This window comes from Arachis stenosperma, chromosome 3 (genome assembly GCF_014773155.1).
Source record: "Arachis stenosperma cultivar V10309 chromosome 3, arast.V10309.gnm1.PFL2, whole genome shotgun sequence".
NCBI classification, from domain to species: domain Eukaryota; kingdom Viridiplantae; phylum Streptophyta; class Magnoliopsida; order Fabales; family Fabaceae; genus Arachis; species Arachis stenosperma.
Window position 1 is genome coordinate 171700218 of NC_080379.1, and position 22194 is coordinate 171722411.

At 33.1% G+C, this 22194-nt stretch overlaps 4 protein-coding genes across 13 annotated transcripts; 3 read left to right on the forward strand and 1 right to left on the reverse strand.

Annotated features, from left to right (window-relative positions):
* The first annotated feature begins 3494 nt into the window (after nucleotides 1-3494).
* Nucleotides 3495-6738, forward strand: LOC130968725 (mitogen-activated protein kinase 7-like). 9 transcript variants are annotated; one of them, XM_057894147.1, is made up of 4 exons: nucleotides 3514-3612; nucleotides 3981-4062; nucleotides 4616-5044; nucleotides 5646-6738. In XM_057894147.1, exons 3-4 carry the CDS (start codon nucleotides 4622-4624, stop codon nucleotides 6327-6329), a joined length of 1107 nt encoding a protein of 368 aa, XP_057750130.1. In that variant the 5' UTR covers nucleotides 3514-3612; nucleotides 3981-4062; nucleotides 4616-4621; the 3' UTR covers nucleotides 6330-6738. The 9 variants fall into 9 exon arrangements, with proteins under 9 accessions (XP_057750126.1, XP_057750134.1, XP_057750130.1 ...); XM_057894145.1 differs by lacking the exon at nucleotides 3514-3612 and adding an exon at nucleotides 3766-3854; XM_057894143.1 differs by lacking the exon at nucleotides 3981-4062 and having other exon boundaries at nucleotides 3495-3612.
* Nucleotides 6739-11352: 4614 nt separating this feature from the next.
* LOC130969325 (bZIP transcription factor 44-like) lies at nucleotides 11353-12730 on the forward strand. Its single transcript, XM_057894997.1, has one exon. It carries the CDS (start codon nucleotides 11997-11999, stop codon nucleotides 12474-12476), a length of 480 nt encoding a protein of 159 aa, XP_057750980.1. The 5' UTR covers nucleotides 11353-11996; the 3' UTR covers nucleotides 12477-12730.
* Nucleotides 12731-14157: 1427 nt separating this feature from the next.
* On the reverse strand, nucleotides 14158-16685 carry LOC130968373 (pentatricopeptide repeat-containing protein At5g44230). Its single transcript, XM_057893603.1, has one exon. It carries the CDS (start codon nucleotides 16683-16685, stop codon nucleotides 14829-14831), a length of 1857 nt encoding a protein of 618 aa, XP_057749586.1. The 3' UTR covers nucleotides 14158-14828.
* Nucleotides 16466-21239, forward strand: LOC130968372 (probable CoA ligase CCL12). Of its 2 annotated transcripts, none has more exons than XM_057893601.1 (15): nucleotides 16466-16694; nucleotides 16811-17199; nucleotides 17281-17410; nucleotides 17532-17791; nucleotides 17879-18080; nucleotides 18565-18605; nucleotides 18782-18910; nucleotides 19116-19189; nucleotides 19277-19497; nucleotides 19597-19691; nucleotides 19776-19992; nucleotides 20080-20205; nucleotides 20449-20547; nucleotides 20636-20842; nucleotides 20952-21239. In XM_057893601.1, the coding sequence occupies exons 2-15, from the start codon at nucleotides 16931-16933 to the stop codon at nucleotides 21063-21065; spliced, it is 2184 nt and encodes a 727-aa protein (XP_057749584.1). In that variant the 5' UTR covers nucleotides 16466-16694; nucleotides 16811-16930; the 3' UTR covers nucleotides 21066-21239. The 2 variants fall into 2 exon arrangements, with proteins under 2 accessions (XP_057749584.1, XP_057749585.1); XM_057893602.1 differs by having other exon boundaries at nucleotides 17288-17410.
* Nucleotides 21240-22194: the final 955 nt, after the last annotated feature.

The following is a 22194-nucleotide window of genomic DNA, read 5'->3' on the forward strand; positions in this document are numbered from 1 at the left end:
TAAAGCATAGTTCACACAATAGGAGTCTCTAATACCCATCTTACCTACCTTTTTGGGAGTCGCAATCTGGTTCCAGTTTACTAAGGAGAGTTCCTGCCATTCCGCACTCCCTTTCTAAAAAAATTATCTCATTATGAAATTTATTTTCTCATTTGCATAAGCTGGTAGAAGCGATACTTGCATATGATAGACATGGATTGATGAAAGAACTGGTTGAATTAAACAAAGCCTACCTACTTTATTAAGCAAATGCCATTTCCAGGAAGCCAAGCGACTTCTGACTTTTTCAATCACCTCCTGGGCCGTCTTCCTGTTTGCTTTGTCATGCCCTATGTTCACTCCCAAATACTTCTCTAAATTCTGGGTAAATCGAATACTAGTAACTCCCGAAAGCATCTCCTTCCTTCTCTGAGATATGTTCTTCGAGCATTGAACCTTAGATTTAAAAATATTCACTTTCAAACCAAAAGCTTAGTAAAGAGATCAAGCGCATGTATCACAATCTCAACTTGGGTCTTTGTTGCTTTACAAAACAAAAGAAGATCATCTGCAAACATTAAATGAGATATTTTTTTCCCTTTCTTAGAAATAGCTACAGGCATCCAGTCACCAGTCGAAACAAGATGAGAGTTAAGACAAACCAATCTTTCCATACAAAGCACAAATAAGTAAGGATACAATGGATCCTCCTATCTAAGCCCTCTTTTGGGGGGGGGGGGATAAAATTTTGCAGTCGGTCACCATTCCATATAATAGATAGAGAAGAAGAACTCACACGTGTCATAATCAGCTGGACAATGCTGTCAGAAAAATCGAAATTTTGCAAAGTATACTGAAGAAAACGCCAATCCACCCTGTCATAAGTTTTTTCCAAGTCAATTTTGAAAGCTATCACTCCTTTTTTTAATTTAGTCTTTCGCATAAATTGAATAATCTCTTGGGTTATGATTATATTCTCCGAGGTCCCTCTACCAGGAATGAAACCACCCTGGAGAGGGCCCTCAATCTCTAAAAGAAATGGCCTGAAACGATTAACCAAAACCTTTGTGATAATCTTATAAATTACATTGTAGAGGTTTATCAGCTGAAAATCTTTCATACAAGACGGATTGTCTACCTTAGGGATCAAAACCAACAAAGTCTTGAAAAATGTGGCTACTAAGAGATCTCCAAGAAAAGCTTTATTCACAATTCTACGAACATCCGACCCAACAATCTCCTAATACTTTTTGAAGAAGAAAGCTTGAAAACCATAGGACCAGACACTTTAAAAGAGTTAATTTTCATGATCACTTTTCTTACCTCCTCCATAAAAATTGAAACTGTGAGTCTCTCACAAGCTTCTTGACTAAGTTAAGGGAGAAAAATGTCATTCAAATTATCAATCATAACTTCTTCTTTAGAATAGAAAAATTTTTGAAAAAATATATTTGCTTTCATCTGAAGAGAGGCTTCATCTGTTGACTAAGAACCATTCTCTAGAAGGAGGCCATAAATTTTATTTCTTTTTCTTTTGACAATGATTTGCAAGTGAAAAAAACTAGTGTTGCGATCACTAAATTTTATCGACTGTTCTCTCGATTTTTAATACCATATAAGTTCTTCTTAGAGAAAGATAGTGTTCAACTCTTCATGCAGCTCCTTTTCAATTTTTTTTAGATACAGATCATCATAAAACTCTAGCAAATTTTGAATTTTGTTAATCCAATTCTCTAAATCCTGTTTTTTGACAAAAATATTATCGAAGATTTTTGAGTTAAATTTCTGAGCCTTCTGCGGAACCCACTTAAGGCTCCTCACAACATCATAAGAATCAAATTTTCAAGCTTGTTGTATTATTAGTTTAAAGTTTGAGTGTGTAGTCCAAGCCACTTAAAACTTAAAAGGTCTATAGGTCTTATGTGTTACTTTAGGTATTGTATCCCTAGTAAATAAATATAAAGATATAAAAATAAAATTATATTTAATAGATAAAATAAAAATAAAAATATTCTATTAAAAAAGACATAAAAAAATTAATAAAAGATATAATTTATTTTTTATTTTTTTATTATTTTAGTCAATTTTTTTATAATTATATATTTTTTAAAATTTTTTGTATGAAAAAATAGAATAAATTAAATTTTACTTTTTTATTTTAATTTATTATAAAATAAAATATAAAAATATTAATTTTTGTATTTAAATTATTTGTGTCTTATTATCAATGTGTTGTTATTCTATTTTAATATCGATAAAAATTCAAGTACAATCAACTTCATGTGAAGTTGATAATTGAGAACCGTAAATAATTTAACTAATTTAACTAAATTTTTATCTAAAAATTATTAATTATCAACTTTACAGTAATAAAATTAATTGCACCTAAGTTTCCACTTAAAATCCAAACGTAGGCTAAAAATCCTGAGTGGGAACGGTTTCTTTTAGCACAAGCCACAGTAAGACGTGCGCAGTTGAGCTAAAAATAATGTGTCTAAATTACGAGAAAACGAAAAAAAAAAGAAGAAGAAAGGAATAGACATGAAATTATCTAAGGCTTGAGAAATTAAATATTTTATATTTGATTGAATATCTAATTTGGCTCCTAACAATTATTTCGAAAGAATAACAAGGCCTAAAAAAAACATTTAATCTAATTTTTGATTTTTTTTAGACTGATTAGTCCTTATACAAAAAAAATAACATTAACTTTTTTTAGCACACAGACTGATCCTTCTTTTATCAAAAAATTTATTGTCTTTTGAAATAATTGTCAGAAACTGTTTTGAATTTTTTTATCTATATTTTAGAAGAAGGCATCCATGAGTTGAAGATATATATGCTCGGCGTCAATTGAAAACAGTTTTGTTTTGAAAAAAGATGTGAATGGAAAACGCAGATGTGGAAGCTTCGATACGCCGACCGGATGTTAAAATCCAAGTTATAACCACTAAGAAGAAGATAAGTGGTGAGTTGTAATAGGCCTCAGTGATACGACGGTGCTGTACAAATTTCCACATTGTTTCTTGTTCAACGCCATACAGTTGATCAATATTAAAACCTGTATTATTATATTCATAAAAATTTAATTTGAAAAAAGAAGAAGAAGGAGGAGGAGGTTTGGGAGAAATGTGGAGTGTTGTGTGGATGGAAGTGGCACTACGTAGTAGAAGGGGCGGGTAAGTCAGTTGGATTAGGCACAGTGCAGTGAATAATAAATAGCTTCCTTTTTGGGTAGGTACCGTACCAATCCTCCATTGCGAATACGAGTCAGTGTTTGGTGAAATTATCGGATCAAATTCCACTACACTTAATTCCCATCCCTTCCTTACGCATCCTGTTAATTAATTGTTAGGTAAAGTTTCTTATGTAGTAGTAGTAATAATTTCGGTTATTTACCGAATAGGGTAAACGAAAATGATGATGATAGATTGATTAATGAATAACGTGAAAAGGAAAAAGACAAGACACGTTTAAAAGAAGAATAAGTAAGTAGTGTGTGAAGTGCACACACTGTGGGCTCGTAATGGCGAAGGAGAAAGCAGGTGTCGTTTTATGGGTTTCTCATTCTCTCTCAACTCTCTTGCGGGTAAAGCAAAGCAATCTCTAACACCAAACACCAATGCCGTGTGGGTTAGCCTCCTCTCTTCTCAATCTTAACCTTCTTAATTGCGCCACCCATTCCTACTTTTAATTACCGTAACATAATCCCCTCTTTTCTTCTTTTTTATTTATTTCAAACAAAAAAAATTAAATAAATCATATGCCTTTATGCCTAGGTAAGCATAGTGCCAAGGGATAATATTATGTTATATGATTCTTTGTTTCTTTCTTTCTTTCTTATTCGTGAATAATTATATGATGATGACTATGGGGTCAGTTCTCTATGCCTTCTCAATCTTGATCTCGGCATCATAAGATTTTCAATCATATGTGAATTCCACTTATCCAATTCAACTCTTTCTTTTCAACTTTTTCCAATATTGAATGTGGTGTTGCAGAACGTTTTCTTGAAGGCAAGATTCATCATCACTTGCTTTGCTTTGCTTTTTGGGGGAACTTGAATGAAAGCTGAATTTTGTGGTATCAACGCCTTTTCTTCTTTTCTGATTGTTTTCTTTAACTGATTTACTTTATTTCTTTTGTGGGGTGGGGTTCAAGCCTCAGATCAGGGCCTCAGGGGGAAGATCAATAGTAAAAATTGATTTTTTTTTTTCTCTTTATTTTGTGGGGTAATTTTTTAAGAATAAAATCATCTTTTAAAGTTTTGAGCTTGGAGAGAATAAGTTCAAAGAAGAGACAAGCTGACATCAAAAGATCAGAAACCCAGATGTGGAAAATTACAAGCAAGGATTGATTCGAACCTTCTCTTACATGACATAAAAAGTATCCTATGTCCTGCAACACTGCAACTCTCTTTGCTTGTAATTTGTGAACAAGTGAACATATGTTAACTTTTCTAGTCCTCATATTCATTCAAATCAGCTATATAACAGATTCTTGTTTGCTTGCCTCAGCTATAGTATAGTAATGCACTTCTCCCATTCTTGTGCTTAATTATAACAATGAATTTGCTGTTGTGAGTTCAATAGTTGTCTCCTATTTGTGTATTCATTTTGTTGCTGTTAATTTGCAGGAAAAGATGGCAACTTTAGTTGAGCCTCCTAACAAAATTAAGCCAAAGGGAAAGCATTATTATACAATATGGCAAACATTGTTCGAGATTGATACCAAGTACATTCCAATCAAGCCAATTGGTCGAGGTGCATATGGCGTGGTTTGCTCTTCCATCAATAGGGAGACTAATGAGAAGGTGGCAATCAAGAAGATTGGCAATATCTTTGATAACTGTATTGATGCGCTGAGGACTTTGAGAGAGGTGAAGCTGCTAAGGCATATCCGGCACGAGAATGTCATTGCTTTGAAGGATGTGATGATGCCAATCCAGAGGACGAGCTTTAAGGATGTTTACTTGGTCTATGAACTCATGGATACAGATCTTCACCAAATTATTAAGTCTTCGCAGCCACTCTCCAATGATCATTGCAAATATTTCTTGTTTCAGGTACAAACCAGACTATTATGGACCTATTTCTACCTGTTTAGATATTGTTTCTAAAGCATTTATGGGTGTGGCCATTCTTGGAGTTTCGTAAATGTATAACACATATTCATAACAACTTTGGTTTGGGTTCAGAGTACACTCAAAGTACACTCTCATATGGATTAACTTTGCCTTTTGTGAATTCACCTTCTTCATTTGTGAACATGTAACTTGGTTGAATTTACCATTGAATGTCCTTTTCATGCATTCTCATACAATAGCATTTGTTTTGTTCTTACCAGTTGGAAAAATTAAGTTCTGTGGTTTGAATGTTTGTGATAATTAAGTTACTGCATTCAGTTCCATTAGTTTCCAAGTGAAGAAGTAGCATATACTATCATTAATTCATTATGTAGACCAGTGAAGTTAGGGAAGGGGTATTTGCAGTTCTTTACTTCAGGTTTCTTATTGGCTTTTCATTTAGGTCGTTTTAAGTATTTTTAGCTAGAAAATTGCAGCATCCTGTTTCATTTGGATTTTTAATTTTTGAATTTCTAGTTCTTTTTCATTTTTGATGTGTTAACTATCATTAACGCCAATACAAATCATAAAATCTTTTCAGCTGCTTCGAGGTCTCAAATACCTTCATTCTGCGAATATTCTGCACCGGGACTTGAAACCTGGAAATCTGCTGGTTAATGCCAATTGTGATTTGAAGATATGTGATTTTGGCCTTGCGCGAACCAATGGAGCTGAGGGCCAGTTCATGACAGAGTATGTTGTCACCCGCTGGTATCGGGCTCCAGAGCTCCTGCTTTGCTGTGAAAACTATGGAACCTCTATTGATGTATGGTCAGTGGGATGCATTTTTGCTGAGATTCTTGGAAGAAAGCCAATCTTCCCAGGAAGTGAGTGCCTCAACCAGCTGAAACTGATCATAAGTGTACTTGGAAGCCAGCAAGAGTCTGATCTTGCATTTATTGATAACCAGAAGGCCAGGAGGTTTATCAGATCACTGCCGTATACAAGGGGTAGACCCTTTGCTCAACTATTTCCACAAGCCGACCCATTAGCAATTGATTTGTTGCAAAAGATGCTAGTATTTGATCCAACTAAGAGAATTACTGTCTTAGAAGCACTCCAGCATCCGTATATGGCTGGCCTGTATGATCCAAGACTTAACCCTCCTGCTCAAGTTCCAGTCAATCTTGACATAGACGAAAACTGGGGCGAAGAGATGATTAGAGAAATGATGTGGAATGAGATGCTTCAGTATCATCCTGAAGCTGCTTCTGCCAATGTTTGAAGGTTATTCTTCCAAGGCTTCTAGACATTTTTTGTGTCTAGAAGTAGTTCTGTTTTTCCATAGAGAAAAATGTAATCTTAAGGACTTAGCTGCCAAATTTTGTACTTGCATAAAAAGATTGTTTATTTTGTTAGATGTCCCCATAAGGTAAAATGTCATCTTGTAACTGAAGTTGTAAATATCCGTGCTTACTGTTCTAGTCATGTGGTAAATTTCTGCTTGCAATGTTTCTTGTTCTTTAGCTGTTTCCCTGAACTATAGAGGACTGCCTCCGGATATATCTGATTAAGTACTTTAGCTTTTCTTAGATAACTTCAAGCTATTCTGTATAACATGGAAGTGAATTACTACCTGGTTTTCAATGGCAGTATCATTTTATGTAACCAAAATGCTCTTGATTGTTTACCAATTTTCACATTGTGATCTTGTGTTTATGAAGGACCTGCATAAGGGGCATATTTGTATTACAGTATATAAGCTGCCACAGGTTTTGAGATCCTTTGAGCTTGTAATTCTCCAATCTAAATCAGTTGATATGGAAAATTTTAGTTACATGAATTATGAGTTTTCTGTGACATTCAATTATGAGGAGTTTAATGAGATTATGAAGCAGGTAAAGCCTCCGGTTAATTATGTACCGCATTTCCTTGCTACCAATTCACCATTAATGGATGCTATCTTACTTTGCATAGAGATAACTGTGTTATCCCCTGTAAGAGGTAATGTTACAAGAAAGATATCAGAGTTTTATTTTTTTTACAAACATACTTTTTACTCTGTTTCAAGTATTTTATATATTTTTTTAACTCCGCCTATGTTACACTTGCAGTATATAGCCGGTCCCAAGCCCGGATAAAGGAAGAGGGTTGTGTTAAGTCTTCGACAACCAACATAAAAACAAAGTCGAATTCCCATGACATGTTGTATTTCTCTAATACCTAACAGACCAAATTAGACACAGTTTGAGTCACATGTATAGGATTAAATTCTTATAAAGCGAGAAAATGAGAGTCTAATCACCCCTAACTCAAGATAGTGAAGCTCACATATGTTAAACCTCTTACTTTATCACTTTACAAATTTGCACACTTTGGAAGATCCCCCCCCCCCCCCCCCCCCTATATATAGTAATTAAAGTGACAATTGAATGCCTTCACTTCCAAAATCGCAATGCAAAAGACTACTAAAACATCCATCTAGCATTCTCTGTCTTTTATATACAAGTGTTACTATTTTCTAACAGACATCCAGCTGTGGTGATGTTTTCTTTTCCACAAAGGAATAATTCACATTTTTATATAGTTTGAAACAAAAACTTCACACGCAGAGAGAGAGAGACACACACACACACAAACTCATTGGCAAGTTGAGTAGTAGCTTGGTTTAAGCATTTTGTTCCAAAATATATAATAAATTCATATTCAAAATTTCAGAGTGATGGTTTTTATGGGGAACAATGTTACAAGTCTCATAATAAGAACTTTGGTCCCTAATACTCATAATAAGTTAAGTGAGGGTGGCAAATTCTTGTAATTTAATTGCTTGAAACAAGGGAATTCTGAGTTGGAATATGCCAGCAAGAGCAAGAGATGCTCCTTCTCCTAATCTGACATAGATGATGAAACATCAACAGGGGCCAGTCACAATCAGCACCTGACATTGTGAAAATGGATTAACAAACTCATCAACCACTGCATGTGCTTGCTTACTTGATTATTCTCCCTTCATAACACTAATTAGAAACGCAACAATCATCAGTCGTTTTATTAATTGACAAATATGGGTAATAATAAATCTTTAGTATATATCATGTATATCCAATTTATGCATGCAATATTATTATTATTATATTATAGCAGCCTTTCTGTATGTAACTATTTAATTGCGCTCCAAAAAATAAATATCTCTATGGATATATATAATTAAATTATATTGGAGATTATTTTGAGTCAAAGAAAAAGATTAGCTGAAGCTAGCAGCAGCCATCTTTCCTGGAATAGATAATTAGACTTAAAGTTGTATATGTGAGTGTACCACGTGAAAAGCATTTGTCTGAGTGAGTTTCCAATAGAGAGTAGAATATATGAGAAAGAAAGGGTCATTAGTGTGTTACTATGTTGAAAAAAAAAATGGCTGGCGAAGGTGATGTCAATGCAATGACTTAAGGGATAAGGTTCTTACAAGTTGTAAAATGAATGAATGTACATTCTCGTTTTGAAGCTTCTGAGAAACAACTAACTAACACAAAAAATATATATTAAATAAGATGAAAACTTGGGTGACGGTGAGACCCAATAAGCTGGTTTTAATTATGATTACAGTACTGTTTTTGGTCATCAACTTCATATGAAATTAATTTCACTAGAATTTTTACTTATAGTTTATGAGTGTCAAAGTTACAAATATTATGAAAAGAAAGGAATAATATATCTAATGTAATCTAATTAGTTTGAAATAGTGATAAATGAAAATTATTATAATTATATATATATATAAAGTTCTATGATGGTATTAATTTTGATGGCTAAAAATGATATAAATTTGATTTATAAATAAAATACTAACACATGACATGATAAATTTATGATTAAAATAATTTTATCTTTCTTATAATTTTTATGATTATTTTTATTAAAATAATTTTTTATAATTATTTTTATAATTATAAAGAATAATTTTAAAAAATAACACTAAAATAATTTTTAATTATATTTATAATTATTATTTTATTATTAAAAAAATAATTTTTTATCATTATTTTACTAAAATAAGTTTTTATAATTATTTTTATTTTTTAATTATTTTTTATTATTATTATTTTTAATAATTTCTAAAACTAACACTAAAATTATTTTGTAGTTATTTTTATTTTTAAAAAATAATTTTTTATAATTATTTTTACCAAAATAATTTTTTTATAATTTTAAAAAACTAACATCAAATAATATTTTCTCTCTTAGTGTTACTTTAAAAATAATCATAAAAAATTATAAGAGAGAATATATTTTGGTGTTACTTTTTTAAAATTACAAAAAAATAATTATAAAAAAATTATTTTAGCAAAAATAATAATAAAATAATTATAACTTTTTTTAAAACAAAAATAATTAAAAAAAATTTTGGTGTTATTTTTAGAAATTATTAAAAATAATAATAATAAAAAATAATTAATAATAAAAAATTATAAAAACTTATTTTAGTAAAAATAATTATAAAAAATTACTTTTTAAAAATAAAAATAAAAATAATATAATAATTATAAATATAATAAAAAAATTATTTTGGTTTTATATTTTTTAATTTTTTTATAATTATAAAAATAATATAAGAAATTATTTTGATATAAAAGTAATAATAAGAAATTATAAGAGAGAAAGAATTATTTTGGTCATAAATTTATTATAACATGTGTTAGTATTTTATTTATAACTCAAACTTAGGTCATTTTTAGTCACCAAAATTAATCCTATCATAAAATTTTCATATATATATATATATATATATTGAAGAGCAAATAGTTGCTGGCATTGCCGCCCCACTGGATTTTGGTCGGGTAATTTAATAACTTTTGCTTCTTTTTCAACAACCCACAACTGTAACCATGTGCTTATTAGACAACATACATTAATCTATATATGCTGCTTATACACATGCAATGGAGAAAACTTTAGGTATTTCTAAAGTCTCATATGTATTATATTGTGTTTATTATTATCAATAAAATACTATTTTAGTGAGGTATAAGTTACTAGTAAATTATATTTTAAAAATTATTTTTGATTGGTTGTGATTATATATTTATATTATTCAAATAATAATACTCCATAAATATTGATCACCAAATAAAGAAACTTTATCATATAGTGGTCAAATGCCGGCTGTATCTAGATGAAAAACTTTCGCATCTATTAATAACCAGTCAGTAGTCAATCTTGTGATAATGGAAAATTCTGATTGGTGTAAATAAAATTTAATATTCTATGCCACTATTACGTATTGATAAAGAATGATTTTAGGCCTCCGTATATATCTATATTATTAATTTAATTTATTATCCTGTAGCAGTCGTATTACAAATACCAAAGACTACTCCGTGGAAAAAGATCGATATTTAAAAGCTACTTTGCGGTTAAAGCATATTCTTTGTTAAAGTAACTTTTTCAAAATTACGACAAATAATATTATTAAGCAAACAATCTTGAAATGTTTAAACAAAGACTAATGTTTGAAATAGAATAGGATTGATGTCTGACCGTAGATAATAACAAAGACTAAAAATTCACATGCAAGGAGCAACAAGAAAACTAACCTGTAGAATTAGAAAGTTAAATAATTATATAATTTAACTGCAAGAGCCATTCATTACCTAAGATTCCACGACTCCATTTGCATACCATTCAACGAAAAAAACAATTTTATTACAAATGGTGGGTGGCTTGTTTGTATGTAGGTCACCATCATATTGCGTTTTCCATTATGTAAATTACTAAACAATAGGAATTACAAATAAATAAATATACGCGTGCACATGCACAGTAACATATTATTATATATGTCACCCCCCTTCCTAGTCCTTTCCTTACTCTATATATATTTTTTAAAAAAATTACTAATGCCCTAAAATTATTAATATTTTTAGTAGTAATTCATAAATATAAAAAATTCATCATGTGGATTTAATTTAATTTAAAAAGTTATATATGTTTTTAATTACATATTATTATATTAATAAAAATAATTATTTTTTATATTTAAAACATTATAAATAGAATTTAATTTTGATATATTGTGTCAGAATAGAAGTAGCTTTACACGTGCATCTAATCATGTCACGTTCATGAAAAATAATTATTATTTTTATTGACGGTGTGAATAGTCATTCAAAAAGACGAATGTAATTACACGACTTTATAAAATATTTTATACTCTCAATATATCAAAATTAAACTGTATATAATTAAATTATTAATATGTAATTAGAGAGGGGAATTTGTGTATAAATTGGAGAAGTGAAGTCCCTTGAAAACCTCTTACATTCCCATAGTCATCTTATCCTTGTGCAGAGAGAGAGAGAGAGTTGGTCAATTCATATCCATCCTCATATTATGTTTCTTTGCATATTCTCCCTTATCATCTTTCCTTTCATCGCCTCCAGATTTTAGATTATAAGATTATTATTACACCTTTATTTATTTTCCCTCCTTGCCCATAGTCTTTGACACACACACAACACTTTTCCCATCCTCTAGAATCTTCCTTCTCTATATAGATACATAGATACATACCATCTAATCCATCATCAGCAACCATCTTAATTATTCATTAACAGAACCTCAGCTTTGTTCTATTATTGTTCATCATATAGATACATACATACATGCAGTTATGTATGTCTGAATTTGAGAGAGATATCACCAAGAATGTCTCCAGTAATCTGTGAGATCCTCCTCTCTGGCTTCACAATCAACTCAACTCTAAGACGCCGCAGTCATTTGGTTCAATCTTTCTCAGTTGTTTTCCTTTACTGGTTCTACGTTTTCTCATGAACTAGCCCTTCATTCATCATTCATAATATTCCCAGCTTTCTCCTTTTTCATTTCAAACCATTTTACCATCAAAATTCAAAATCAAATAGTTAGTAATATATAGATAGATAGATAGATAGTTATGGCTTCTCCAATTAGCGGAGGCTATTCTGGCTCTGGCTCTGGCTCTGGCTCTGAGGGAGATCCACAGCAGCATATAATGGATCAAAGGAAGAGGAAGAGAATGCAGTCGAATCGGGAATCGGCGAGGAGATCGAGGATGAGGAAGCAGCAGCATCTTGATAGCCTGATTTCCCAGACTGATGAGCTGAAGAAGGAGAACAGCCAGATCAGCACAAGCATAGGGATCACCACAGAGCTTTATCTCAACATAGAATCTGAGAATGCAATCTTGAGGGCTCAGATGGCTGAACTTTCCAACAGGTTGCATTCTCTCAATGATATCATCAATTACATCAACTCTGTGTCTAGCACCACCGGCAACCACCACTTTATTCATGCTCATGAGGCTCAGGAGACTCTTTTCAATGATTGTGGCTTCATGGACCCTTTCCACTCTCTGGCTGCTAATCAACCAATCATGGACATGCTCATGTATTGAATGACTCATTCATTCTTCAAATTCAATCATCTATTAAGAGATGTGTGTTTTTTTTTTTTACTTTTCTTTTCCTTTTCTTTAGGTGATGCTTTCTAGTATTTGTTTCTTGTTTTTCTTGTAATGTTCATCATTAGTATCAGTTATTTCATTTGTTGTATCAGACAATATTGATTAAGGGCTCTGTATATTTTGAGAAGGGGAGTTTTCTTCTCTTCTCTTTCTATTTTTCTTAATTTTTCTTTTTTTTTTTTTCATTAATCACGTTTAATGCGAGTTTATATATGATGTGTTGAGTAGGTATTAGCACATAGATTATTGTAATAATATAAGATGGAAAAGTATAGGTAGACAATGAAAATATTAAACAATGTGAATAATGAATATATCGGATGTTTATTTTATTAAGTGTGTAGATGGTTATTCTAATATTAAGATTTAGGTAGATAATTTAAAAGTGTAGTGTATTTTTATTTGTTTGGTAATTGTTTATGTTGCTCTTACCATATAAGATTTTAAGTGCTAATAATAATCTCGTAAAGTTAAAAGATCTCCTAAATAACAACTCTGAAAGTCTTACCAATACAACTTAGGCTTCTAGTTATATAAAATTACAAATGAAATTTAATTAATTAGTCTAAATGATAGTTGTTACATCAATATTTAATAATATCACTGCCAAGTAAAGGGATGACATCTGTCATACTATAACAAAATTTCCATGCCAATCACAGCCAGTTAATGTGCAAAGCCACTAGAGTAATTATAAAGAAAGCTAATTAAAAGAACAAAATCTGTTGGATACTTTGGTCATTCTAGAAAAGGACAATTACCAACAAATGTTAGCATATGACATAATCCATTAATTTGTTTCATTTCCTTAATTAAGAACAAACATTAGAGTTTGTGTCGTGCATAAGACTATAATAATTGCATTATTGGTTTTGAATTATTGTTTTATTGGATTTTCATGGTTGGACAGAACAAGTGAAGGACATAATATTGATAACTTAGAATCAATTCATTACCCAATAAAGTGAAACTGAAATATATGATATTCTTATTCTTATATTCCAATAACTAAAATATATTAGGTATCATAACTAGACCTAACTAACTATGATCACTTTGATATTACAAAAAGAAAAGAAATTAAACAAACAATATCACTTTGAGTCATAATTTGTTTTGGGATCTTATAAAGTTTCAGAAAGTATGCTTCAAGTACACTAACCATTTTTATATAATGCGTCCACCTCATACTGCACATGCAATCAAGTTTCAATGCTGTAAGCTTTTTCAGAACAAAAGTATCAATGACGCAAGACTTTGATAAGGGAAATTAGGTTTTTGGACTAAAAAAAATCCTTATGTTAACCGACCAGATATTAATCTTTCTCATACTAATATATTTTTATGCTTGAACAGCTAAACTCCAAATCAATTAACACAGTTTGGCTTTGTCTTTGCTTAAATATACTCTCCCAAGTTGTTACGCCCATTGTCATTGTTCTCCTTTCTTTTGGGGGAGGGAAAGGGTTACTTTTCTTTTGAGGGAAGGCAAGGGGTACGTGCATGCATATGATATATGAAATTTGAGTTCATTCTTGAACAGCATTTTATGATTGTGATACAATTTTCATCAATTGAAAGTAACATATCTGAGGTTGAATCCTCTACCTGTATCAATTCAGTATACATTGCAATAATTGGAGAATGGATATTCACATTTTCCTGTCTAAAATTTTGAATAATAACTGAGTTAGGAATCACAAAATATTGGACTATTAGGTCTGTTTTCATAAGAACTTCCTATAACAGTAGGTAATGATTAAAGGAACCATCTTTGCAAGGTACTCTTTAGCAGCCAGCTATATCTGTTCCATAATTATGGAGATATAGTTCTTAATAGACCGGATCAAATTGAAGAACAAAAAATATAATGGTTTCCTTTAGCTGGTTTCTTCAGTATCTCCTCCACATTCTTTCTATTACTAGCACTGCTTTATTTGTCAGTGTCATGAAGTTTCAGGATTCCAACAGAATCAAAGTTGGTCAATTTATCTCAATCCCCTATTACTCTGACCATGCATGTATGTGTATCCATAAAAACATAGTCGCTTGCCTTGCCTTGCCATCCATCTATTATTTTCCCCGGTGACAAATTGAGCAACCCTGAATTTGATCTAAGATTTCAAGTTTCCTTTTCTGAAAGTTGATATCTGGGCAACCACAAAGCAATTGTTTCTAAGCATATACTGCATCCAGAAAATAACAAATGGTGATTCCCACTTCAAAGCTTTTCGTTCCGTAAAAATATGTCAGTTTTTTGCCTGCACAATGACCTGGTGTCCATTACCAAAAGTTACTACAGGAGCAGGTTCCATTGAGGAAGTGATGGAATCTCATATTATCCCTCACAACAATTTTTCTTCCTGTAATTTTCGATGCACCACACATTACAATGTGACAATCCTCACATATCCTAAGGTTCTTCATGATCTTTATAGTGGAACCTGGATCAGTGCCTAGCAATCCATATGCCAAAGCTAGTTTTTCACTATGAGCCATAAGTAAACGCTTCTTTTCTTCATCACCAATATCATATGGCACTGAACTTAGGTTTGGCTGATATCCAATTCCCTTCAATCGCTCCATAAGATCATCTAAAGCCTTCTTGATCTCACCAATTTCAGGATGTGTCGCATCGCCAGCAAAGAACTCGTGAACCATACCATTCTTCGCTTCAACCCAGCTACAACCTGGATTTTTCCTCAAATTCTTCTCTTTCATCAATTTTCTTACCCTTGACACATCATCCCATCTTCCAGCAGATGCATATGTGTTAGAAAGCAATAGATAGTTCCCTATGTTATCAGCTTCAAGTTCAAACAAATGGCTAGAAGCAACTTCAGCAACATCAGGGTTCTTGTGGATGTGTGATGCTCCAAGAAGTGCTCCCCATACACCTTCATTGGGCTCCATAGGCATTGTCTGAACGAGCTGAAGTGCTTTCTCCAGGTGTCCAGCACGGCCAAGAAGATCCGCCATGCAAGCGTAATGATCAGCAGTTGGAGCAACACCATAACATTTTTCCATGGTTTCAAAGACCCTCTGACCTTGCTCTACCATGCCTGCATGAGTGCAAGCTGTAAGAACTCCTAAAAAAGTAACATGGTTTGGTTTAGTCTCAGTCTTCAACATCTCATAAAACAATTCAATAGCTGCATGAGCACGGCCATGCATTGCAAACCCTGCAATCATGGAGCTGTAAGAAAACACATTCCTTTGCTTCATTCTTGCAAACACATTATGTGCCTCTTCCACATTACCGCACTTTGAATACATGTCTATCAATGCTGATCCCACAAGAACACTCTTTGCTGGTTCAAACCTAGAATTCTCAGCAATGTCCCTTATCCAATTAGCATACTTGGATGCTCCCAATTGAGCACAAGCGGATATGGCACCAATCAAGGTAACCTCATCAGCCTCCATACCCTCGTTTTGCAACCGCTCGAAAAACTCCAAGGCTTTCTTTGGCATGGCATTCTGTGCATAACCAGTAACCATTGCAGTCCAAGCCACCATATCCTTCACATTCAATCCGTCAAACAGCTCCTGCGCCGATACCATGTCACCACTCTTCGCATACGCAACAATCAACTCGGTCCAAGAAACCACATCCCGTTCTGACATTTCATCAAACACCTTGCGTGCACAGTGCAAAGAACCGCATTTTACATACATATTGATCATTGTGTTGTTTACGTACAAATCAGACTCAAACCCACCAACTAACACCGTTTGGGCATGAACCTGCGCCCCCAAGGTCGCGTCACGCGCGGCGCCACAAGCCGTGAACAGAGCAGAGAACATAAATGACACGGGACCAATGCCTTTCGTCCTCATGGAGGCGTAAAGGCGAAATGCCTCGGAAAGTGGTCCCTTCAGGGCATAGCCACGAACAAGAGCCGTCCATAGAAAGGGGTTGATAGGGTTTTGGACCTGTGAGAAGACGAGGCGAGGGTAAGATTCCACTGGAACGTGGAGCACCGTGAGGACGCGGATGAGTTTGGTAATGACGTAGGAACATTGGTGGAGGTCGTTGCGATAGATGTGAGCGTGGACTTCTTTGACTTTTTTGAGGTTGGTGCAGCCTTGAAGGACAGATACCAATTGCGATTCCAAAGCCTTTCGATCAAGTACCATATTTTTCTGGTGAGAAAAAAAAAGTTCAAATTTTTCTACTACATTTTGATTATTGAAATCTGCACTACCTTAATTATTACTGTCACTATAGATATTATATAATAAGCGCCACGTATTTTTGTTAGGTATTGTCCAGAACCACGTGCTCAAGTTGTTGACTTTAATCTAATCTTGATCTTGTTGACCTGCCATTGGCCACTTTTGGTAGCCATAGCTTGTTGGAACTTGGAAGAGGTAGGAGAGAAATGGGAAAGGGGTTGAGGGAGTTGGGAGTGAAGGACTTCTTGGAGGCAGGGTTATCAGTGGCAGAAGCCATTGAATTTGATGGTGTTTTGAGGGAAATTGTGTCCCTTTGTGTTTGCTCTACAGATATCTGGCGCCAAATTGTGACTCGGAGAGTGCTGAAGCCATCTCAGCCTCATTCATTCCACCAACTTGTTTATTACTCTCTCTATCAATCTTCTTCTAATGCTTCTCATCATGCTGATCCTCCTCTATATTGGTTCCCTTCTTTGTATGTACTCTTAACTCCGCTTTCTCTTTCTCTTTTGTCTTAAATCTTGTTTTAGTGTTCATTGCAACATTTTGATTGTAGGGAACAGGCCAGAATTTCCAACTTGGGGCATGTCATGGAAACCTATGGTCCAAAGCTTTTTGGGTCTTCCTACAAAGACCCAATTACCAGTTATCCTCTCATGCACAAGTTTTCTGTTGACAATCCTCAGGCAAGCATTTTAACACCCTTCGTTTTTTGTATTATTGTTATGATTTGAAGTTATCCTATTCCATCTCATAATGAAATCATGGATTGTTATTGTTGTGGGGGGGGGGGGGGGGGGGGGGTAGGAATACTGGTCCATTGTTCTCAAGGAACTCTCAGTTTCATTCATTGAAGCTCCAAGGTGCATTTTGGATACTTCTGATCCCTCAAAACATGGAGGAACTTGGCTTCCCAGCTCTGTCTTGAATATTGCTGATTGCTGCTTGCAGCCGTGCACACGCCCCTACAAATCGGATGACAGTTTAGCCATCGTTTGGAGAGATGAAGAATGTGATGATTCCATGGTTAATCGTATGACACTCAAACAACTCCGACAGCAAGTAATGTATGTTCTCCTTTTAGATTTTATAATTGAAGCAGTTTTCAAACTGTGATCTCCTTTTCAACACATTTTTTGCCTTATTAATTCAAGGTTGGTAGCAAGTGCAATAGATGGCACATTCTCAAAGGGAGATGCAATTGCAATTGACATGCAAATGACAGTTAATGCCGTTGTTATATATTTGGCCATTGTTCTAGCAGGATGTGCTGTGGTATCTATAGCAGATAGCTTTGCACCAAAAGAAATTTCTTCTCGGTTGCGTGTTTCTAAAGCAAAGGGAATTTTCACACAGGTAACTGTTTAAATCCGGTGCTGTGCATGACTTTAGTAGCATAACAACGGTTGATTGAAGTGAGGCTATTCAATATATGGAAATACGTCTTTGCTCTTTCTTCATTACCAATTTCTATATACAATCTTGATCAGTGTTTGTGAAGCAATGCTCAAGTTAAATACTTAAATAGTTTCAATGTTTCCGGAAATCTCATCTCTAGCAGCAGTCAAATTTATCAGTGTTACAGCTACTTCTGAATTTTTAATGGTGTTACTATCTATTTGATAAGTTTCCCTTACGAGGTTAAAACTAGAAAAAGAAATGAGGGAGAGATATCTAGTTGTTTTAAAATAAATTTTAGTAGTTCCTTATGAATTTGAATACCAAGAGAGTTTGATGGCTCCCAACTTACACATAGTAGAAGATTCATATGTTTAGTCATTTCATAATATAGCCAATTTCATATCCCAAATATTGTATTTCACTCAGCTTTAATTTTCAGGATTTCATATTAAGAGGTGGCAAGAAATTCCATTTGTACAGGTAAAACTTTTGTTAACTTTATACTTACAATTGACTTTTTGACTTGGCACTGTTTTGATATAATTGTCATGTTCAGTGTAATTAAAGCCATCCGAATTACTTTTTGAGTGATTTATATAGGTGAGTTTCAGCACATAAACCACTGGAAACCTCACTTTCCATATTTCTTCTTGCAGTCGAGTCACTGAAGCGGCTTCATGTAAAGTTATCGTGGTCCCTGTGACTGGCGAAGAACTAGGTGTACAGTTAAGAGAACAAGACATGTCATGGAAGGCTTTCCTTTCTACTGTCAGTCAAAACGGCAGGTACTGTGTGGCATTGTGTCTCTTCCCCACATATGAACATATTAATCTAATAAATGGTAACTTTTGTGTTGTTAAACCATATTTTAATCTAGTAAAAGTAGGGTAAAGTTTGCTAACTTAATGATCACTGATAATCATTCTTTTCTTGTATTTTGTGTAACTTATCATCCAAGTTATCCAACTCTTTGCTCTTGGCTCTTGGCAGATCAGGCGGCTACTCTCCGATATATCAATCAGTTGATTCTGTCACTAACATACTATTCTCGTCAGGAACCACAGGTAAAGATTATCCTTCAATTGTGTCAGGTTGAGACTATCATTCTAATGCTTTTCTTGTTATATACTCATATGTTTTGATTCCATCAGGAGATCCAAAAGCTATTCCTTGGACTCAACTTGCACCAATAAGAAGTGCTGCCGATGGATGGGCTGCAATTGATATTCAACCTGGAGATGTCTATTGTTGGCCTACAAATTTAGGATGGGTGATCGGACCAACCGTGTTATACCATTGTTTTCTAAATGGTGCAGCTCTTGCTCTCTACCATGGATCGCCTCAAGGCAGCGATTTTGGAAAATTTGTTCAGGTGATTCTTCCAAATCATTTGTACAATGGTAACGATTATTTTGATCTCCTGAAAAGCTGGGAGTGCATTCAAAGAACTTATAGAACTATGATTTTTCAGGATGCAGGTGTTACCATACTGGGAACTGTGCCGAGCTTAGTTAAAGCTTGGAAGAGTACACAATGCATGGAGGGTTTGGATTGGACAAAGATAAAGTAACATCTCTCACAAGTTTAAATAATCAAGTGAGTAGCTAAACCACTAATGGAAAATAGACTGAACTAGTTAAACATATGTAGGGCATTTTGTTCCAGTGGAGAAACTTCAAATGTTGATGATGATCTATGGTTGTCTTCAAAAGCTTACTACAGTCCAATTGTTGAATTGTGTGGAGGAACAGAACTTGCCTCTAGTTACATTGCTGGAAGCCCACTTCAGGCTCAAGCCTTTGGTGCTTTTAGCACAGCATCAATGACAACTGGTTTTGTCATTCTTGATGAAAATGGAGTTGCTTATGTAAGTACATTTTCTGGATTATAAATATTCCATTGTCATTGAAAATAGGTTTTCTAATGTGTTTGATCTCTTTGAACTATATGACAGCCAGAGGGTGTTCCCTGTGTTGGTGAGGTGGGCTTGTTCCCTTTATCTCTGGGTGCTTCTGATAGATTGCTTAATGCTGATCATGATATGGTTTACTTTAAGGGAATGCCAACTTATAAAGGACAGGTATCTACTTCAATTTCTGCATTTAGTCCCAACGAATGATTTTCGCATGTAGATGCAGCTAGAGGGATGATATTCTTTTGATTCTAAACCATATATGGATGGTTAGATTATCGGTTATCAAATGTTAATAACTTCATAAGCTATCAATCTGCCAAAGTACTATTAATCATTTTCAGATTGCCCTTCTTTGTAAATTCGAGCATGATAAATATTTAATCATAATTATTATTTCTGTATTAACAGGTACTTAGGAGACATGGGGATATAATAAAGAGAACTGTTGGAGGCTATATTATTGTACAAGGGAGGGCAGATGACACCATGAATCTTGGTGGAATAAAGGTATTAGTATTATCATTGCTTTTGCTATTATGAGACTGGCTATTATTGTTACTTAGGATTTTTCTGTTTCTGTGATTCTGATTTGCAGACAAGTTCTATAGAAATCGAGCGTGTCTGTGATAGGGCCGACGAATGCATTTCGGAGACAGCAGCAGTCAGTGTTGCTCCTCCAAGTGGTGGTCCAGATCAGCTGGCTATATTTGTTGTTTTAAAGAAAGGATACGTTTCCAATGCAGAAACTCTAAAGCTGAGATTTTCCAAAGCAATTCAAAGCAACCTTAATCCTTTGTTTAAGGTATGATCATTAAACAGTTGTGATTGATACCAATAGCACTTTATTATTTGGTGAAGGGACACAAAATTGATTCAACATTCAAAACTTTTCTCATTGCATCACACTACAGGTAAGCCATGTTAAAGTTGTGGGGGAGTTTCCACGAACAGCTTCGAACAAAATACTGAGGAGAGTTCTGAGAGATCAAATGAAGCAAGAGTTATCAGTTAAGAGCAGACTTTAGCGACAGACCATAATAAACAATGTTGAAGGAGCATGTCTAATTGTCTATAATAATGTTCAAGGAATACAATGTAATACCATAAAAAATGTTTTGCAAAAGGTTATGGGAACATAAAAGTACAAATGTGATGTTGAAGCAATGATATTTGATATATCATGTATGATTTGAAGTCAATGGCACAGGCACAACATTCAAAGGGTTGACATCTTTTTGCCTTCTTCAATCTTCATGTCCCGGTTACATGAAGTAGCGGGAGTTTAATTTAGTTGATTTCATTTCTTTTTTAATATAGAATAAGGTAAGGTAAGTAAAAAATTTGCCTGAAATTAATTTACCAATAAACTATCTAAGGTCCGTTTGGATGAGTTTTTATAATAAGATTTTTTTTAATTAATTCCTTTAAAAAGATATTTTAAAAAAATAATTTTATGTTTAGATATTTCATATAAAAATATTTTTTTATCTAATAATTATGTTTAGGTATAACAATATAAAAATATTTTTTGTTTATTCATAATGTTAATTTTTTTAAATAAAAAAAAGATCTTTTAAAAAAATACAAATGGTAGTTCCTAAAAAAAGATTTTTTTTTTCTAGTAGTTTTATTTTTATTATTAAAACTTTGTCAAACACACTAACAAATAAAAAAAGATATTTTTCTAACAACTTAATGACATCCAAACAAGTTCTAAACCGTCTCTAATATTTGAAAACGTTAAATTTCCCTTTTGATAATAACAAAAATATCTTTAAAACATTATAAAAGATAAAAATATTCTTAAAATATTTTAAAATGTTATAAAAATAACATAAAAATATTTTTTCATAGGTGACAAACTATTTTTATATTTGTTAAATGGTTTATGCATTCGATTCAAAATTTTGTAAGAATATTTGAATAATTATTTAAAAATATATAAAAAAATCAAATAAAAATTTAATCTCTAAATTTTTTTTCTCTTTACTTTTTAAAATTATTCTTGTCCATTGATAAAAAAAAATCACAAAATAAAACCTAATGAGGTAAAATCATCACATTTTAAAGATAAAACTATTATTCTAATTATAGTTACAAAAAATTATATCAAAATTCAATTTTAAAATACTTATTAAAAATATATATTTAATA